This window comes from Staurois parvus, unplaced genomic scaffold (assembly GCF_062004578.1).
Source record: "Staurois parvus isolate SC_StPar_1 unplaced genomic scaffold, SC_StPar_1.0 ptg000080l, whole genome shotgun sequence".
Lineage (NCBI taxonomy): Eukaryota > Metazoa > Chordata > Amphibia > Anura > Ranidae > Staurois > Staurois parvus.
The window spans coordinates 26,501-45,273 of NW_028317876.1; the positions used below are offsets into that span (position 1 = coordinate 26,501).

The 18,773-nt window shown below is 39.5% G+C and overlaps 1 protein-coding gene across 1 annotated transcript in view; it reads left to right on the forward strand.

Moving 5' to 3' along the window:
* Window positions 1-8,919, forward strand: part of PDGFRL (platelet derived growth factor receptor like) — a 31,208-nt gene extending 22,289 nt beyond the window's left edge. Inside the window, exon 3 of the mRNA XM_089669661.1 lies at window positions 1,569-8,919. Within this exon, the coding sequence (XP_089525787.1) occupies window positions 1,569-1,757 (189 nt within the window). The 3' untranslated portion in view covers window positions 1,758-8,919. The remainder of the gene's footprint in view (window positions 1-1,568) is intronic.
* The last annotated feature ends 9,854 nt before the right edge of the window (window positions 8,920-18,773 follow it).

An 18,773-nucleotide genomic window follows, 5' to 3' on the forward strand; every position in this document is an offset into this window, starting at 1 on the left:
CTTCACAACCATATGCTCATACTTCTCTTGATTGTATGCAACTATCCTATTGCTGGTTTTACTCCTTTTTCAAGCATAATTGTCTTTTCCGAGGAATTGGTTCTTCTCATAATTTGTCCAAAATAAGACACTATCTGTCCAGTCATCTGGGAATCTAGCTTGATTTGTTGAAGGATCCATCCTTTACTGTCCAATTATTCTTGGAATGTTTTACCAACACCAAAGTTCAAAGACATCAATACTTTTCCTATTAAGAGCTTACATGTATACTCTGAAAAAGAACTGATATTAATTTTTACAACATTTACTGGTTAAAAATTCATAGCTAGACAATTTTATATAGTAGGAAACCCAAGGTGGATCTACACTACGTGTTGCAGATATTTCCCAGTCTAGTGTACGAGTCCTATGCTACTTTTCTTAGTGCAAAATATATTTGTTTCCTGTTGTGAAGAATTATTTCAATAACCAAAAGAAGTATTGTCAAAATCTAATGTCATTGGCTAACCTCAACATAACCACTGATAAGTACAGCATGATAGGTCACGTTCCTCATATATGCTATGTAGCACTTATGGGATGTATTAGATGTATTTCATTATCCAATTAGAAATGCAATAAGCACTTTCTGCTATTTACTATAATTACCCAAAGACATAATAATGAGGTCTTTGGCTGGAAAGTTTAAAACTGCCTTTCCCCAAGTCCCTGGGCACCAACAGATGGCTCAAGGCATTCATGGTTAACTAATCTAGGTGTATCCAGCTACTGGCTGAAATTAGTTTTTGTTTTGTTGCCCAGGCAATTCAAGGGTGTATGTCGATGTCAATAATCATATTACACCTGCACATCTGACTTTATAATGTATATGATACTTATGGTATTACTCAAAGGCCACAGGTTATAAACATGGCACTGATTTATCACATTTATTACAACCATAGCCTAGTCCAAGAAGGAGCAGTAACACTACTAAAGAATGGAAAATAAAGCAGAGCAATATTTTAAACCATGCATGTTCTTTACCAACCTGGCATAAACTGTAATGAATAAAGGATCAGCTAATATGTATCAAGATGGACTAATAAGTTCTTTGGTTTAAGAGACCTGGGGGAAAACTGCTACAGGTTTAAAAGCACAGGCACCTAGAGGTTCCTGCACATGTCTGCAGCACCCTTTAAATCCTACAGTGACAGGGGAATACTGGGCTGCTCCAACTAGCAAAGCTCTGATGCTTCCAGGTACTGTTGGAACCTACTGCTGCCTCCACATTCCCATTGACCCATTACTCATTACTATGATGCATCAATGGCCAACAGAAATGTGTTGTGGGGCATGGGCAAGCTTTAACACTATCAGGGAGTGCTGGATCTTTTCCTATCAGAGTGGCCTGACATTTGGTTTTCAATCTTTTGGAAAATGTTGCAGATATGTATAGTTACATCCAAGGGTTGCACTTTTTGTATGCAGCAGTTTTTTTCAAAGACAGATTCTCAATGGATAATGCAATTACCATTTGATGAACTTTGGGTAATAAAGATTGACAAACATTTTGTTTATTTGCACAGTATCAAAGGCCTGTGACCATCCAAGACTCCTGGAGGCTGGTTAACCGTGGCATTGGACACACCACAAGAGTCTCAAAAAGCATCATAACTGTGGAAGACTTTGAAACCATTGATGCTGGATACTACATTTGCAGAGCACAAAACCTCAGAGGACAGACATCACTTGCTACCCGAGTGGACAGATACTAAACCCATTCCATTCCAGACAATATTGCCTTACAGGCAAAGCTTATTGTATTCTCTGCACAAATATGTTACCAGCAAGACCATTTCCATTTCATTCATGGTTTCCCTGTATATAGAACACTACATGTGGAACATACTGGACTGAGAAGACTCAATTCCTTGTCAATCTCTGGGGTGTAATTCTTAGGCCCTTTTGACCATTACGGTAAATAATCATGAACATAGATATTTATCTGTATTCAGTCAAATACATTATGTATATCATTCCATTTAATCATGGTTCATATAAAAATGCTAAATAAATATTATTTTTCATTCTAGAGCCCTCTAGCTTAAAGCCAGATATCAAAAAATACTTATTGAATTAGTTTAAAGTAGAACTGTGGCCAGGCCATGGGCATTAAATATTTAATAAGCTTAAACGTAAACCTTCCCTGGCAATTGTAGCTGCAGACAATGTGGAGCAATTCATTTTCACATTTTTCAGTAAAAACTCCTTTTTTCATGTTCTCTCAATAGCTTGTTTTGATCTTCCTCCTCACCTTCAGTCCCCATAATACAAGAAATGCAGGAGCAGTTATCATTGGGGCAGGCAGACAGTCAAACGTTTTGACCCTCTCTCACACTATTAAAATATGTGCTTTTGATTTGTCTGTGTCCTTGTTCTAGAAATTTCTCATCTCTTCCTGTCCTAACAAGTAAGGAGATATTCCCAATAGTGACATAGGAACAAACCCTGACCTACTCTAACCAAAACTAAATAATACACTGTGGATGGAGTTAATCTCCAAAGTAAACCTGTCCTTAGGGATCTCTATAGACTTTCAGCGCTGACTTTTAAGCCCTGGTTCACACGGTGCAACTTGTCATGCAATTTGTCAGTTCCAAATCTCATGAAAAGTCACAACCTATTGTCGACAATGGAACTGTTCAAATGAATTCAACTATGACTTTGCGGTGCCATACCGATTTGAAAAAAAGGTTCCTGCAATTTTTTGTGGTTTCACGTGCAACTTGCATAGACAGTCGCACTTGATATCACACTGACTTGTAGCTTTGAAATTGTGCAACTTCAAGTGAAGTCGCACAATTTCAAAGTCGGATTCAGTGTGAACCAGGGCTATAGATCTGTTTCTTGGCTGTTACGTTGACCCTCAGACCTCTACACTTTCTCATTCACTAACCTGGAATAAGCATGTAACAAGTAAAGTCAATTCAGAAACCATGATGTGTATTAGAAGATGCACTATATTGCCAAAAATATTGGGTTGCCTGCCTTTACATGCACATGAACTTTAATGGCATCTCAGTCTTAGTCTGTAGGGTTCAATATTGAGTTGGCCCACCCTTTGCAGCTATAACAGCTGCAACTCTTCTGGGAAGGCTGTCCACACGGTTTGAGTGTGTCTATGGGAAAGAAGCACATTTGTGAGGTCAGGCACTGATGTCAGACAAGAAGGACTGGCTCACAGTTTCTGCTCTAATTCATCGCAAAGGTGTTCTATCGGGTTGAGGTCAGGTCTCTGTGCAGGCCAGTCAAGTTCCTCCACCCCAAACTTGCTCATCCATGTCTCTATGAACCTTGCTTTGTGCACTGGTGCACAGTCATGTTGGAACAGGTAGGGGCCATCCCCAAACTGTTCCCACAAAGATGGGAGCAAGAAATTGTCCAAAATGTTTTAGTATACTGACACCCTAAGATTTCCCTTCACTGGAACTAAGGGGCCAAGCCAAACCCCTGAAAAACAACCCCACACCATAATCCCCCTTCCACCAAACGCTACACTTGGCACAATTCAGTCAGGCAAGTACCGTTCTCCTGGCAACCACCAAACCCAGAAAAGTCCACTGGATTGCCAGACAGAGTAGTGCGATTCGTCACTCCAGAGAACGTGTCTCCACTGCTCTAGAATCCAGTGGCAGAGTGCTTTGCACCACTTCATCCGATGCTTTGCATTGCACTTGGTGATATATAAGGCTTGGATGCAGCTGCTCAGCCATGGAAATCCATTCCATGAAGCTCTCTACGCACTGCTGTGCTAATCTGAAGGCCACATAAAGTTTGAAGGGCTTTAGATATTGACTCTGCAGACAGTTGGCACTTTCTACGCACTGTGCGCTTCAGCATGTACTGACCCCACTCTATCATTTTATGTGGCCTACCACTTCATGGCTGAGTTGCTGTTGTTCCCAGTTGCTTCCACTTCGTTATAGTACCACTAACAGTTGACCATGGAATATTTAGTAGCAAGAAAATTTCACGGATGGGCTTATTGCACAGGTGGCAACCTATCACAGTACCATGCTTGAATTCACTGAGCTCCTGAGAGCGACCCATTCTTTCACAAATGTTTGTAGCAGCAACCTGCATGCCTAGGTGCTTGTTTTGGAGGGGTGTCCCAATACTTTCGGCAATATAGTCTGTGTATACCATAGTAAGTGGTTCACCACAGGCTGCACTGCAAAATTCCAAGATGGAGGTCTAGTTCATTGTACTCCAGCAGCAGGGGTTACCTTTATATTCTGGGTCTCTGAGGGAGCACTTTTACATGATACATGTCAGAGGTGACCCCTGGTGGAAAAGTGCTGGAGTCTGGAGTGCAGTGATTTATTTCCTCTTGAAATATATACTTGTTCAAGCAATGGCTATCACTGCGTTTGTTTACAGTTCTCCTTTAAGATGGCAGAGATATGAAATAATTGTTAGGTGTCTGTATCTTCATATCTACGGCTGCAGCAGACAACCCTTAAAGTGTAAATGAACCCAAAAACAAAAAAATAATATATTATATACAATATACTGTATCTATGGAGGAGCAACATAGCCATACCTGGACAGCAGCAAAGTCAATTAGTGGAGAGGGTGGTGTAAAATGAACCAGTAGATATAAATAGACTTTACATGTGACTAACCATTTTAAAGCTAAACTCCAGCGAACACTTTTTAAGCAGTTAGAGAAAGTGTTTTTTCCTTTTGGGATTTTACATAAATGAATAAAAGGTGAACATTGTAAGCACCCCTATCAACATTAAATGGTTTGCCTTGGCCCTTTAACTGCCACATTTGCTGGACAGCTTGGTCTGTTAAGGGAAGTTAAAAAAAAAATATAAATAAATAAATAAAACTACAGACTTAACGGTCTGATCACCAGGTAATAAGCTATGTAATGGGTGAAATCAGAAAAACAAAGACCGCTGTGTTAATACTAGTGACAGACCATATCGTATACTGCATGTCATTTTTTATTTTGGCTATAGTTATACTTCAGCCAAATGACTTTATATTAGTAATATAAAAACCCATTGAGAAAGTTGTGATTTCAAAGTGACACCGGCAAGTGCAATACTTAGGCTGAAAGAAATCTTGCTTTAGTGGGAACGACATGATTTAACATTGTAACTCAACCATGGCATTTATTTTCCAGAAAAAGAAACCGTGGTCATTCACAATGAACTATTAGATAGCATTCTGATGACACTGCCTCCTATTATATGTACATTAGAATGATACAATCTTTGATATGCATAGATCAATGGCAGGAAGAGCTATCAGTAAAAATCACTCTTTAGGCATTACTTTAGCTGGACATGGTTTAAAAAGATTCTGTACCAGATTTTATCTCCAATCAAGACCATGACTGGATCTGTGGATGGCAACAAAGTCTGGGTTCTAGGGTGGACTGATGGCAAACACGTCCTTTGGGTTTTCTCATTTCCCTTCTTTATATGATCCTTCAAGAAGAAAATATTACTTTACACTGTAAATCTGCTATTGCTCTATATGTGACCATGATCAGCCTAGAGCTGTAAAATATCGGTGTACTTAACAGACAATGCAATCAGAAAAACACTGTCACTATCCTACGTGTGACTGTTTTTCAAACATTTCAGAAAGTCCCGGACAAGGCGACCTTTGCAATTTACTAAACTCAGTCAAATAATCTTTAATTTAACCACCAAGCTATGTGACTTCATCAGAAACTATTTTGCTGCCAACTTTCTAAATGAGTAGCAGAATGGCTTCAAATTTAGTTTAATTTAAGCTATTGTCATCTTTTTACAGCTCCTCGATTGTCAAGCTACCACCAGAGTAGCCGAAATACTCTAGGACCTTTGGACATGTTATGTGCTCCCATGGCCACAGATGAGCCTATGCAGCTAATAATTAAGATACACTGCAAATAAAATATGTATTCTACATAAAATAAAACATTAATTTCCTTATATTCAAACTAATTGTAATTATGTCCAAGCAACCCAAATAATCTTAATCCCAACAGTATGACAGCCTTACATTTTGTAGCCATTTCTATTTCAGGCACTCCATGGGAATGAAGGATAAACCTCCCCCTTTCTCTCAAATTCTGGGAATGTAATCACATGATGCATGAAATAATCAGGACCACAGAAGAGGGAAGATTTTTCCTTTCACTCCCAGATGCCTAAAATTATATATATGTACAATATGTGTATCTTTAAACACATCTATATTTTGTATATACAGTGCCTTGGAAAAAAATATTCATACCCCTTGAAATTTTCCACATTTTGTCATGTTACAACCAAAAATGTAAATATATTTTATTGGGATGTTATGTGATAGACTAACACAAAGTGGCACATAATTGTGAAGTGGAAGGAAAATGATCAATGATTTTCAAGATTTTTTTACAAATAAATAACGGAAAAGTGTGCCATGCATTTGTATTCAGCCCCCTTTACTCCGATACCCCTAACTAAAATCTAGTGGAACCAATTGCCTTCAGAAGTCACCTAATTAGTAAATAGAGTCCACCTGTGTGTAATTTAATCTCAATACAAATATAGCTGTTCTGTGAAGCCCTCAGAGGTTTGTTAGAGAACATTAGTGAACATACAGCATCATGAAGGCCAAGGAACATACCAGACAGGTCAGGGATACAGTTGTGGAGAAGTTTAAAGCAGGGTTAGGTTAGAAAAGAATATTCCAAGCTTTGAAAATCTCACAGAGCACTGTTCAATCCATCATACAAAAATTGAAAGAGTATGGCACAACTGTAAACCTACATGGCTGTCCAGCTAAACTGACAGGCCAGGCAAGGAGAGCATTAATCAGAGAAGCAGCCAAGAGCCCCATGGTAACTCTAGAGGAGCTGCAGAGATTCAAAGCTCAGGTGGGAAAATCTGTCCATAGGACAACTATTAGTCGTGCACTCCACAAATATGGCCTTTATGGAAGAGTGGCAAGAAGAAAGCCATTGTTGAAAGACAGCCATAAGAAGTCCCATTTGCAGTTTGGGAGAAGCCATGTGGGGGACACAGAAAATGTTAAAGAAGCAAAACACTATGTATGGTGGAAAACGAACACTGCATATCACCCTGAACACACCATTCCCACCATGAAACATTGTGGCGGTAGCATCATGATGTGAGGATGCTTTTCTTCAGCGGGACAGGGAAGCTGGTCAGAATTGATGGGAAGATGGATGGTGCCAAATACAGGGCAATCTTAGAACAAAACCTGTTAGAGTCTGCAGAAGACTTGAGACTGGGGTGGAGGTTCACGTTCCAGCAGGACAACGACCCTAAACATACAGCCAGAGCTACAATGGAATGGTTTAGATCAAAGTATATTCATGTGTTAGAATGGCCCAAAGTTTAGACCTAAACCCAATTGAGAATCTGTGGAAGACTTGAAGATTGCTGTTCACAGACTCTCTGCATCCAGTCGGACAGAGCTTGAGCTATTTTGCAAAGAAGAATGGGCTAAAATTTAATTCTTTAGATGTGCAAAAATTTTAAAAACCATTTATCATTTTCATTTCACATTTATGTGCCACTTTATGTTGGTCTATCACATACAATTCCAATAAAATACATTTATGTTTTTGGTTGTAACATGACAAAATGTGGAAAATTTCAAGGGGTGTGAATACTTTTTCAAGGCACTGTAATATATAATCAGCATTGATGGTATATATACTGTATATAGCTTGTCATTTTCCCTGTAGGCGTGTAGATAAATATGTAGATGGGCATTCCATTATGTTACTGGATGACAGGATGGAAGCGCTATTCACAATGGGCAGGACTCCGTATTCAGGAAGGCAGGATGGTTGGTCTGGTTCTGAATTTCTTATGGTCCATGGAAAAGAGGGAATTACAGAAGTCAGTGCTTGTGTTATACATCAATCACATATGCTTGTTTGTTTAATAGAGCAACAGTAGTTTCACATTAGTAGAATTTCGTACATCATTTTTCGTTACAAGAATGTTGTAAAAACCTTAATTTTCTAATCATTAGTGGGGTCAAATTGATGTTCATTTTCAACCACAGAGACAAGTAAAAATTTGAAGGAGCAGGATCAAAAATGTATCTTTAATACACAAATTTCTCACAGTGTATGTGGTTTTTAATCTGTAGAATCCATTCATTCCAAGATCAAATTTTTAAAAGCAAATGAAACCTTGAAATAACATTTGAATGTACTGAGAATTTTCATACAAAATTTTCTAAGAATTTTTGTATAAATTTTCCCTTGAAATTCTACTAGTGTACAGCCAGCTTTAGCCTTCCCCATGACAGTACCATGAGGTCTTTTTCCCAGGTCGCCTCACAGAAAAGTCACTGAAAGGCCAAATAACCAGGAACACAATATGACTTTAGGCCAGCTGCTACCATCTGTGCAGAGCAAGTTACCCAATAGCTCAATTATACAATTCTTCATTACTGTTTATTGTATGCCTTCCAACAGTTCCTAAGGATAGGATGCATATGTCCCTTTTAATACCAAAGTTTAATATCTTTATAACATTTTACAACATTATTAAAAGCATCATGGTATTTGTGTCTCTTGCAGTACACAACTTTTTTTTTTTTTTTTTTTTTTTTTAAGCATGTTGTGAAATATTTCCTGAGGTGCATTAAAAAAAAAAAAGTTTCAGATCAAAGCTGCCTTTGCTCTGTGGGGGTGACCTGTTCCTCTGAACTGCATTAGATCGCTGACAATTGCCAAGAATCACGCAAAGCTCTTTTGATCATGGAAGAACATTAGAGGGAATGCATTTATTGAACACTTGAACATCTTCTCATCATTCCTGCCTATATACTGTACGTCTTAGAAGTCAATCCAAATGCAATATCACACATAAGCTAAATATACAATAAAGGGTGTTTGTAAGTTAACCTTGGTGTTTTATTATCTTGAATATACATTTAGAGATAAAGATGCATTGAAACATAATTATAAAACAAAGATATTTTACAGAGTGACATACAACCTCAGTCTGTTCTTGCTGGCTATGTTGCTCGGAAGCCGGAGTGTGCTGGGAAGCTGACACTTCTGGAAGTGTCAATCTACAGAGTCCTCCACGGGTCTCACTGGTGCTTCTGTCATCACTACACCATTTACGGGAATGATCTCACCATTGTGTTTTTGATCAATGGCACTGTAGCAAACATATCTGTTATAACTATACTTATTTGTGGCCAGCATCTTATTTGTAGGTCTAAGGTGACACTGTATGGTGGTATTCATCCATGAATGATAGTTTACTTGCCCACAATGCAAGGGGTACAAACACAAAAACTCTTTAGAAACAGACCAAATTGCTTGCAGGAGGACCTGTCTGTTTCACTTTACATTCCTTGTGACAGCAAGAAAAGTGATCAAACATCCCTTTTGGACAGGAATAGACATGTGATAAGTACTCTTTATGGAGAGATCTGGGGTCTATAAGACCCCAAATCCCTTTTCTGCACTTGAAAGCATTTAAAACACCAAGATTGGTGTTTTTGAATGCTTTCAGTTTTTCAAAAATGGCGGTTTACTATATGGGAGAGCCAATCTCGGTGGGACGGGAGATACCGAGAGAGCCGTGGAAGGTGGCAGGACATCCCCTCCGGCTGCTTGTACTAGAGAGCCAACTGACTGCTCTAAAAACTGTACCAGGGTGATGCGTGGAGCAACTACTGAAAGTCCAGCAACATACAAGTTGAGTAAAGAGAAGGGTATAACCCTTGTCGGGTTTCTTTTCTGCCATCTGTTTCCCACTGGGGAGATTTCCCTTTCTGTTCCACAGCCAAAACTGGAAGTGAGAGAAAATCCCTAATTGTCACCAAGGTCATCAGAACTAATGTACCCATTGGAAGATTTAATCACTAAACCTATTCTGGGGACAACCAAAAATTCAGGATTTTCTTTTAATGTCAATGGTAAACAAGACAAATAGTGAGGGTGAATCTCCCTAATGATTGCAGAGACCACAATAAAAACCTGACAGATGTTAATCCATCTCGATTCAATCCAAAACTAAAACAAATGTTTTGCCTTTTGTTATACCTTAAAGTGTTATTAAATCCAAAACCAAAAATGTATTATAGTTCAGCTTACCAATCATTAGATGTTTTCACTTGGTGATCTGGACAGTAACCCACCTACTGTTATAAAGTGCCCCCACTCAGGATGAAGGAGCACTGGGGGGCAGATTAGGACAGCAGCATTGTCAGTCTGGGTAGAAGGGGGAGTTAGATGCACTACCGGATATAAATACAGTAACAAATTGAAGCCAAACGCCAGTTAATACTTTATCCCAAAAGGAAAAAACTGCTGTAACTGAATATAAAAGTTTTACATGAACAAAAGCAGATTAGTTTAGGCACCCCTGCCAGTAATAATGGTTTGTCTTATTCCTGGAACTGCAAGAGAGCTTGTTCTTTTGGAAAACACAGATCTACACAGATAATTTACAAATGAGCTCAGTGTTACTAGGTGTGAGGGTCCTTTTGGGGGAAGGAAAAAAAAAATAGCATTGATGGTAATGACTGGTTTGTTACCAAATGAAGACCTGCAGAAATGGCGCGTTGTGTAAATTGTGCCAATAGGCACTCTTAAACAGTCAGAACTTAGTATGGCCAATTAGGATCAGAACAAAACTAGGCAATATTTTTCTGGCCAATAACTAATGCCCCCAGAAGAGGTTATCTCCTTCTCACAACTTCCTCCTTTCATTCAAGTGAGCCAAGTGTGCATGCTTGTGAATCACTATTTCGCATCCTTATACATAACTGGCAAAAAAACCTGATGGCCTCTTGCAATACCCTGAACAGCAACACAGTGAACAGTAGTGTGGATCAATCAGGACTCTACGGCACTACACAATGTTGTTCACCCAGTACAGACTGTTCATACAGATGACATGAAAATGCTTAGTAGGCCACTGTCTGGAGAACAGGTGATCTCAGGGCCAGGGAGGGGAGCTGTGAAGTCAGGCTGGAGCAACAAGAATGGCAGCAGAATATCTACCCTTTTTTTTTTTTTTAGCACACATTTAACCGCAATACTGAAGAAAAAAAAAAAAAAGCTGGCCAAAGCTTTGTATTGTAACATAACATCTTCATCCATGTAGGCATGGGGTGGTGATTTGCTGTACAAATCTGTATATCTAGTTTGTGATTACTGCATGAATAATGTAAAGAACGCCTCATTTACATTGAGCATTTTGCTTAGCTCCCCTGAACGCCTTTTTGCCTGGCAAGAGAAAAGCTACTTAAAATGAGATAAAAGCTGTGTATTTTTCACATATTAATGTATTCTTTTAGCCAGAATATTAATTTATTCTGGCCACTGAAATGCATTAAATGAGGGAACACGCATAAACACACTTAGGAGAGTTTATGTGTGCTCTGCATCTTTTCTGCTCAAATGCTCCTCTCCTGACCGCACTGGTGATGTTTTTTTCTGCAGAAACTCATCTTCAAATATCACAAAGGATTTCCCAGCCACACTTATCAGCCAGCCTGCAAACAACCAATTTGGCCCCATGTAACAGCATTAAAAACAGGGCTTTGTTTGCACATATTTGCAAAAACATGCGTAAGCCACAGTCCTGCGTCATGGGTCCTCTGTATACTGTGGACCTAACTCTAAAATTATAGGTTGGGACGGTTGCCAGTGTTTTGTGCAGTCGGACAATTTGGATGCAGGGACGCACTGGATGCCTTTGCTGCCATTTGGCTATAGCTGGGCATCATGTGTGTCCCTGTACCTTTGAGGGATGGGCTCCTCCAGGCACACCTGCCCTTAACCTCTTCAAATATGCCTGTAAATCCCTGTGTGCGCATGGACACAGGCTAACACAGGGGTGTTTAGAGGCAGGAAAAAAAAAAAGCAAACGTTTATGAAAGCTGTGTTTTTACACCCAGTGTGCATGAAGCCTAATTGTCTGATAATAAATCAAATAAATGGAGGTCAGAGTCTTTGAGATGGATACAATTATATCTGTATTTACAGATATATATCTATTATATATATATCAGATTTATTTCTGTATTACCTTGTAGAATTCAGGGAAAGCACTATTATTCCTCCTTACACTGCTGCCTTTTATGTTATCCCACGTGTATTTTGTGATGCTGTATTGCTCATTTGGAACATAATCTGCAGAAAGGTCTCAGAATGTAAGTCTGACTGCCCTGTCTGCAAAGGGTATCTGAGTCACAAGACAGGCTGAACAGAATAACAAATCCTATGGGATTTCCCATATGTTTATTTTGCCGGAGTTCAGGTTCAGCGATCTCCTGATAGAGGCCTAAAAGGGGACCTACACTGCATCTGAGCACCACAAGCCAAAAACGCTATTCAAAAGAAAACTCACCCATTAATCCAGGTCTCCATGCTTTATTTTGCTGAGAAATCACTTTGAAAAACACCCCCCTAGCATTTCTGGCCGTGGCCATCTTTAGTAAGGGCAGATGATTGCAACCTCAAAGACATTATTAGTGCCGCTCCAAGCGTGTGATGTGCTGCCTGCTGGAGCTCAGGAGTCAGGGTGCTGGTTTCCTGTCACTCACCCAGACATGCCGATATGTATATAGAAGATGTGGGACGACGCTCACCCAGCCTGGTTTATGTAAGAGATGGCATCAGTCAGTGCTGCTCCACTTACCACCCCCCTGACGTGTTTCATCCCAGCCAATGGGGCCTAGTCATAGCAATCTATGACTAATTCCGCAGTGAGTGGGGCAAAACACCAGGGAGCGTGGCCAGTTGAGCAGGGCTGGCTGAGGCCATCACTTACATGAACTGGGCTGGGTGAGCGGCATCTCACATCTTCTACAAACAAGGGCAGAGGATTCATGTAGCATTTTCATCCTGGAATCCATCTGCCCTTAGCTCAGGCATGCAGGCGAGAGGGTGTGCTTAGCTAAGAGATGATCTTGAAGACTCCTTGGATGTATCCGCATCATTTGCCTAGGAAGTAGCTGAAGAATTGTTAAAAAAAAAAAAAAAAAAAGTTTAAAAAAAGTACATATGATATACTTTCCCCTCTATTTACGAATGTTAGCAGCATACAGATTAAAAATAGTCTATGCTGATTGAGAAAGCAAAGTTCCGCTTTACAGTTTTTTTTAATTCCAAACCACAAACCCAAGCACAGAAAACAGACCTCATACATAGCTTTACAACCTATTTGGAGCTCTCCCTTGCAACTACTTACCGATACATAGTAATGTACCTATTGAAAAAAATGCCTCAAAAAACACAAGTGTGGAATGGATTAAATAGTAAGGTTGTAAATTATTAAACAAAAAAAAACAAAAACAAAAAAACCACAGTAATTACATGTACTAGATCCTGGTAATTAACCTGTCCTGCGTCAGAGTGAATACTCCAAACATTCCTAGCACATCCATTACATTTCTCCCCTCTGCATATTGTAGCTTCAATACTGCTATATGGGATTTTAAAGTGGCTATTATTCCAGAAATCATTTCAGCGTAAACACGAACAGACCCATAATTACCATGACTAGAAAGAACAAATACATTCCACAAACATGTAATTTATGTATCTTAAACATCTAATTCCTGTTAGCAAACATACCAGATCTTGCATTTCTCTGCCTGATTTCATCGTTACAAATCATCTTATAAAGGGGATGAAAGCAGCAGTATTATCACTCACCAAGTCTTCATATATAGCTTTCATTAAGCAAGCATGCATCAATATTTCTTCAGTCCCTTAGTACAGAATGGTGGAAAATTGAATGAGCCAGATTCTTTTGCTGCTGCAATTACACATAAAAGGAAAACTAATGTTTTTTGGTCAGTTTTAGGTTTACGAAAGTGAGCCTCATCATTACAATACATGTCCCAAAGGCTTGCAGGGATGCTAGCACTAATTACGTGATTATAGAAAGAAGACCCTACCTAGTACTCTGGTTTGTGAATGTAACTGACCTGTCTTAGTATCTACCCAAGCAGGTAAAAGGAACCCCTGCTTTTCACATGCATCATTTATTTCTTTGTTTCTAGGGTTGTTTTTGGTTTGGTTGGAGAATGACCTCCTGTCTACAGGAATAGCCTCCAGCAGGTCTGCACAGCCATCTTTTCATAGACCTGCATTGTTTAGATTAAATACCACAATGCCCTGTGCTGAGGGTATGTTCCACCATAAGCAGCCAATACTGTACATGGCTGCTAGCTGTCACACTAAGCTATCACATTGACAACTGTGGTCCACACTGATGATCAGTAACCAGGCTGGACCCTTCATTCACAAAACAACTTAGAGCACCACTCAAAGCACTGCAAGGCTTTTCCCTGTAGTCCAAAGCACAGATCAGCCACTAACGTTCAAACAAGCTCGTCCAGGCTAGCTGAAACAGATAGGAAAACAAATAGGAGGAAATACTGCACACCAGAACCCACCCTCTATATAGAGGGGTAAAGATGTGGCTTCAGCCTTAACTTCTCCTGGCTATGCTCCTCTGACATGTTTCACCCCACCTACTGGGCTTAATCTGAAATCAATGACCTCTTGAAATAGTGGCTGGGTTCTGGTGTGCAGCGTTTCCACCTTCTGTTTTCCAGCCTGTAGATGGCATTGCACTTTATTACTGAACCTTTCCACAGAGTTACTTTGACTGTAATTGTCAGATACAATAGCAGTATTAACCTCCCTGGCGGTATGATTATTTCAGATTTTTGATGCTGAAAGCAGTACCATTATTTTGCATGGAAATTTGGCATTTTATATTGTAGGCCTGTAATTCCTAGGAATAACTCACTGAAATCTGTCCGAACAAGAGTCTAGTAAACATCCCGGGTAGGATAAAACTTGAAACACGAAATCATAAATTATAATTTAATAAATAATCATAAAAAATAATATAATAATAAATTTAATTCAATAATATAATCAAACCAAGAACACTGAAATTTGAAATATATCACTGAGCAAAGTCGTTTTCAGTGTCTGACGACAAATTTCTCCACGAATCATTATCACTCAATTCTGCAAGTGGTTCTGATTTACTATCGCTGTTCTCTAGCTGGTATAAAACCACTTTTGACCTAAAGGGACACTTTTTGGATGCCATGGATGTTTCTCAGTTTCCAGGCAGAAAGAACAGTAAAAATGCAGGCAGGGCAAAGGACAAAATGTATGTGAAATGGTTTGATACAGTAATGTTTTACTATGATTTTAGTGAATGTCACTTTTTGTCATTTTCAAATTTCCCATCGTTCTGTCCCCGTACGTCCCGATGCTCGCAGGGGATGGAACCCAGATGACAAATGCCGGCATCCTCCGGATTACATTGCCGGGGACACTGCAGGAGGGACATCGCGGGACCGCAGGACAAGGTATGTGATCGAGGGATCGCGGAGCAGCGCCGCATGGTATTCCCGACTGTAGCTCGGGGTTACTGCTTGTGGTACTGAAACTTTACCCCGAGCTACACTCGGGAATACCGCCAGGGAGGTTAAATGAATAAGCTTCTAATAAAACCTAACATTAGCTATACAGTGGTACCTTGACCTACAAGTTTAATTTGTTTAATTCGTTCTGTGGCCGAGCTCGTAGCTCAATTTGCTCGCACATCAAATCAATTTTCCCCATTGAAAATACTTAAAATGCCCTTAATCCATTTCAACCCTCAAAATGCCACCCCATGGTTACAAGAAAGTTAGAAGAAGGAATTTGCACAAAACACAAAGCAAGAAACCGTGAGCACAACGAATCACAGTGTTTACTCTACGAGGTGAGCACGTGAAGAGAACGAGAGAGCGTGTTGGAGGCTGGGGGATTCTGTGGCGTCCCTGCTCACTACGCCATCTAGCAGCGGCGTCTCGAGCTCATACCTCAAGTTTTTGCTCGCGTAACAAAGCAAAAAAAAAAAAAAAAAATCAACCAAGTGACGATTTGTACCTCAGAAAACTCATACATTAAATTCACTCGTAGGTCAAGGTACCACTGTAAAACAGTTTATCAAATAAAAACATTTTTGTATCCTTTAAAAATGATTTAGATATGTCCATTTGTCACGTTAACCCATATATGCAGATGCTGCTTGATGTGGGTTGCGCATTCACATAATGACCTCTGATTGTGAAAGGATTGAACAAAAGCACAGAGAGTTTTAAAAGGTGCAAACTCCAGGGATTTTGTATCCTTTCTTCACCATTTACAGTTTTCTATAATATGCTAAATGAGACAACAAGAATATCAGTTTACATGGCTGGCTGACTCTTTGGAACAGTATCTAATTCCACCAATAATCAATAAAATTGCTGCATGTGGTACAATGACATTACTGGTATATTAAAGTGCAACTCCAGCTAAAATGTAAAACGTTTGGAGCAGGGAAAAGTTGGAAGCCCTGCCAGATTTGTATTGCTGTTTGTTCTCATTGGAAAACAATTCTGCTCACTTTGTCTGACTATTTTAAGTGGACACTAGACCAGGAAAAGCTATCTGCAATAAACAATCAAAACCTGAAAGAGCTTTTAACCCCTTTGCTGCAATTTTCAAAACGTTTGAAGGAAATCTAACAAAGAAATGCATTGTCCATTTTCTAAAAATGCCATTTACCTGATTGTCTCCAACTCCAATACATAAGCATGAAGACCAAGAAGGTCAGAACTCTGGATCTGCATATGTGTTCTGAGACTTCGAAAGTTCTGAAGCCATTGGATCAGAATGATAGCCAGGGAACGAACTTGAAAGGAGAGGTCATTGATAGCAATCTCGGTGCTACAACTGTAAATAAATGAAGTGACCTACATGGTGTGCACAATTAGGCAAGTTTTATTTTTAGGATTAATTTCATTATTGAAAAACTCTTGGTCAAACCAAAACTGTAAACCTCAAACCTGAATATTTAAGAAAGAAAATGAGGTTTGGGCTTTCCTGGGACAAAATCTGTGTGTGCACAATAGGCAACTATTAGTGTACAGAATTATTATGCAACTAAATGAAAATGCTCTCATCTTACTTGTTTATTTTTATCTGTTAAAATAAGAATTAAAAAAATGCACAAATAAAAAGAAAAAAAAAAAAAAAAAAACAGTAATCAATATAGCCACCATTCTTTTCAATAACAGTCGAAAGTCTTCCATTGTCAGTTTCTTGATCTGTTGACGATCAACTTTTTGTGCAGCAGCAACCACAGCCTCCCAGACACTGTTCAGAGAAGTGTACTGTTTTCCTTTACCGTAAATCTCCCATTTAAGAAGGGCACACAAGTTCTCAATAGGGTTTAGGTCAGGTAAGGAAGAGGATCATGTCATTCTCTCATTTTTAAGGCCTTTACTGGCTAGCCATGCGGGAGTACTTGCATGTGATGAAGCACTATCCTGCATAAATATCATGGTCTTCTTGATGCAGACTTTTCCTGTACCACTGCTTGAAAAAAAAAAAAAAAAAAGTGTCTTCTAAAGATTGGCAGTAGGTTTGTGAACACAGTGGCCAGCACTTTATAAATGCATTGTAAAACATGCAGGTGTAGTGTGGAGTAAACCCAGTGGTGTCCAGCAGAGAAAAGCTCTGCTGTCAGTTTCAAATGTTCTTTATTTGCTCTGTACATGGTCAGTGCTTTATTTACACATCAACCACACGCAGAATTGACAGTTATGTTTTTCTTCTTTAGGGCTCATTCACACCAGATGTGTTGGGGCTATGCTGGCAGCTATTTTCAGGACTGTCAACACAAATGTGCCATGATGCTTTGTTTCCTTTGGTGTCTGTTCACACCAGTGTTGCTGAAGTCTACAATAATAAAGTACTATATGCAGCATTTTTTTCAGTGTAGCAAGTTACAACACAAATCACCACATTGCAGCCTCTATACAGTGAATAGCGCTATATTAAAATATCACTTGAGACATTAAAAAACAAAAAGGAAACTGTGTGATGTGAGATCTGCACACTAGTGCAAACACAAGTTGGTAACCATCCTGGAAGCAAAAAAAAAAAGTGCTTGTAATGCTGTGAGTTCCAGCACAACATGTCCTGCCTGACAAGTTTTGGCAAGAATGGTGGGAAAGAGGGAGCTCCGTGAGAGGGTGCTCAGGTAAGTAAAATCACTAAATCCTAAAGCTATTGTTGCTGGGGGTCTATCATTGCTGGACACAGTGGTAGTCTTATTGCTACTGGGAGGTCATTGTTATTTTGCTGGCCCACGTTACCCCCATAGCCCAATTTTGTCTAGAGCAGGGCAAACCAAAGGGGAAAAGGTGGCACACTACAAGCCATACATCATGAGGCAACACGCACTTTATTGACCAAACCAATAAGCATGCAGCAGACGGCATGCTACATGTACTGCGTTACACAGTATAACTTTTTTTTTCACTTGCTGACCAGCATTATAAGGTATACAGTTACATTATGTTTGCTTTTATTATAACAGTCTTTGGGTCACCTATACTCCTCAGGACAACATCCCCAGAAACAATTGTCTGGAGCCACCCGCTGCATTCAAGGCATGTACAAAAAAAGTACTTTTCCACTAGTTTCCTTCCCTCAGTCTCGAGAAGAGCCAAAACGTGCTGTGCAATAGTTGATACGTGAATGCCTTCTTGCTCCACCTATGGGTATATATACCTTGTGGTGTGTCATGGGCAGTACCAATGATCATTATCCAATTGCATTTACATTACAGGGTGGGTGAAAATAGATTTTTGTTTGCCTATGACAGCAAGTTTGAAGTACATCTCTAGCAGCTTAAAATTAAACTCTTTGTATACAAGAAATG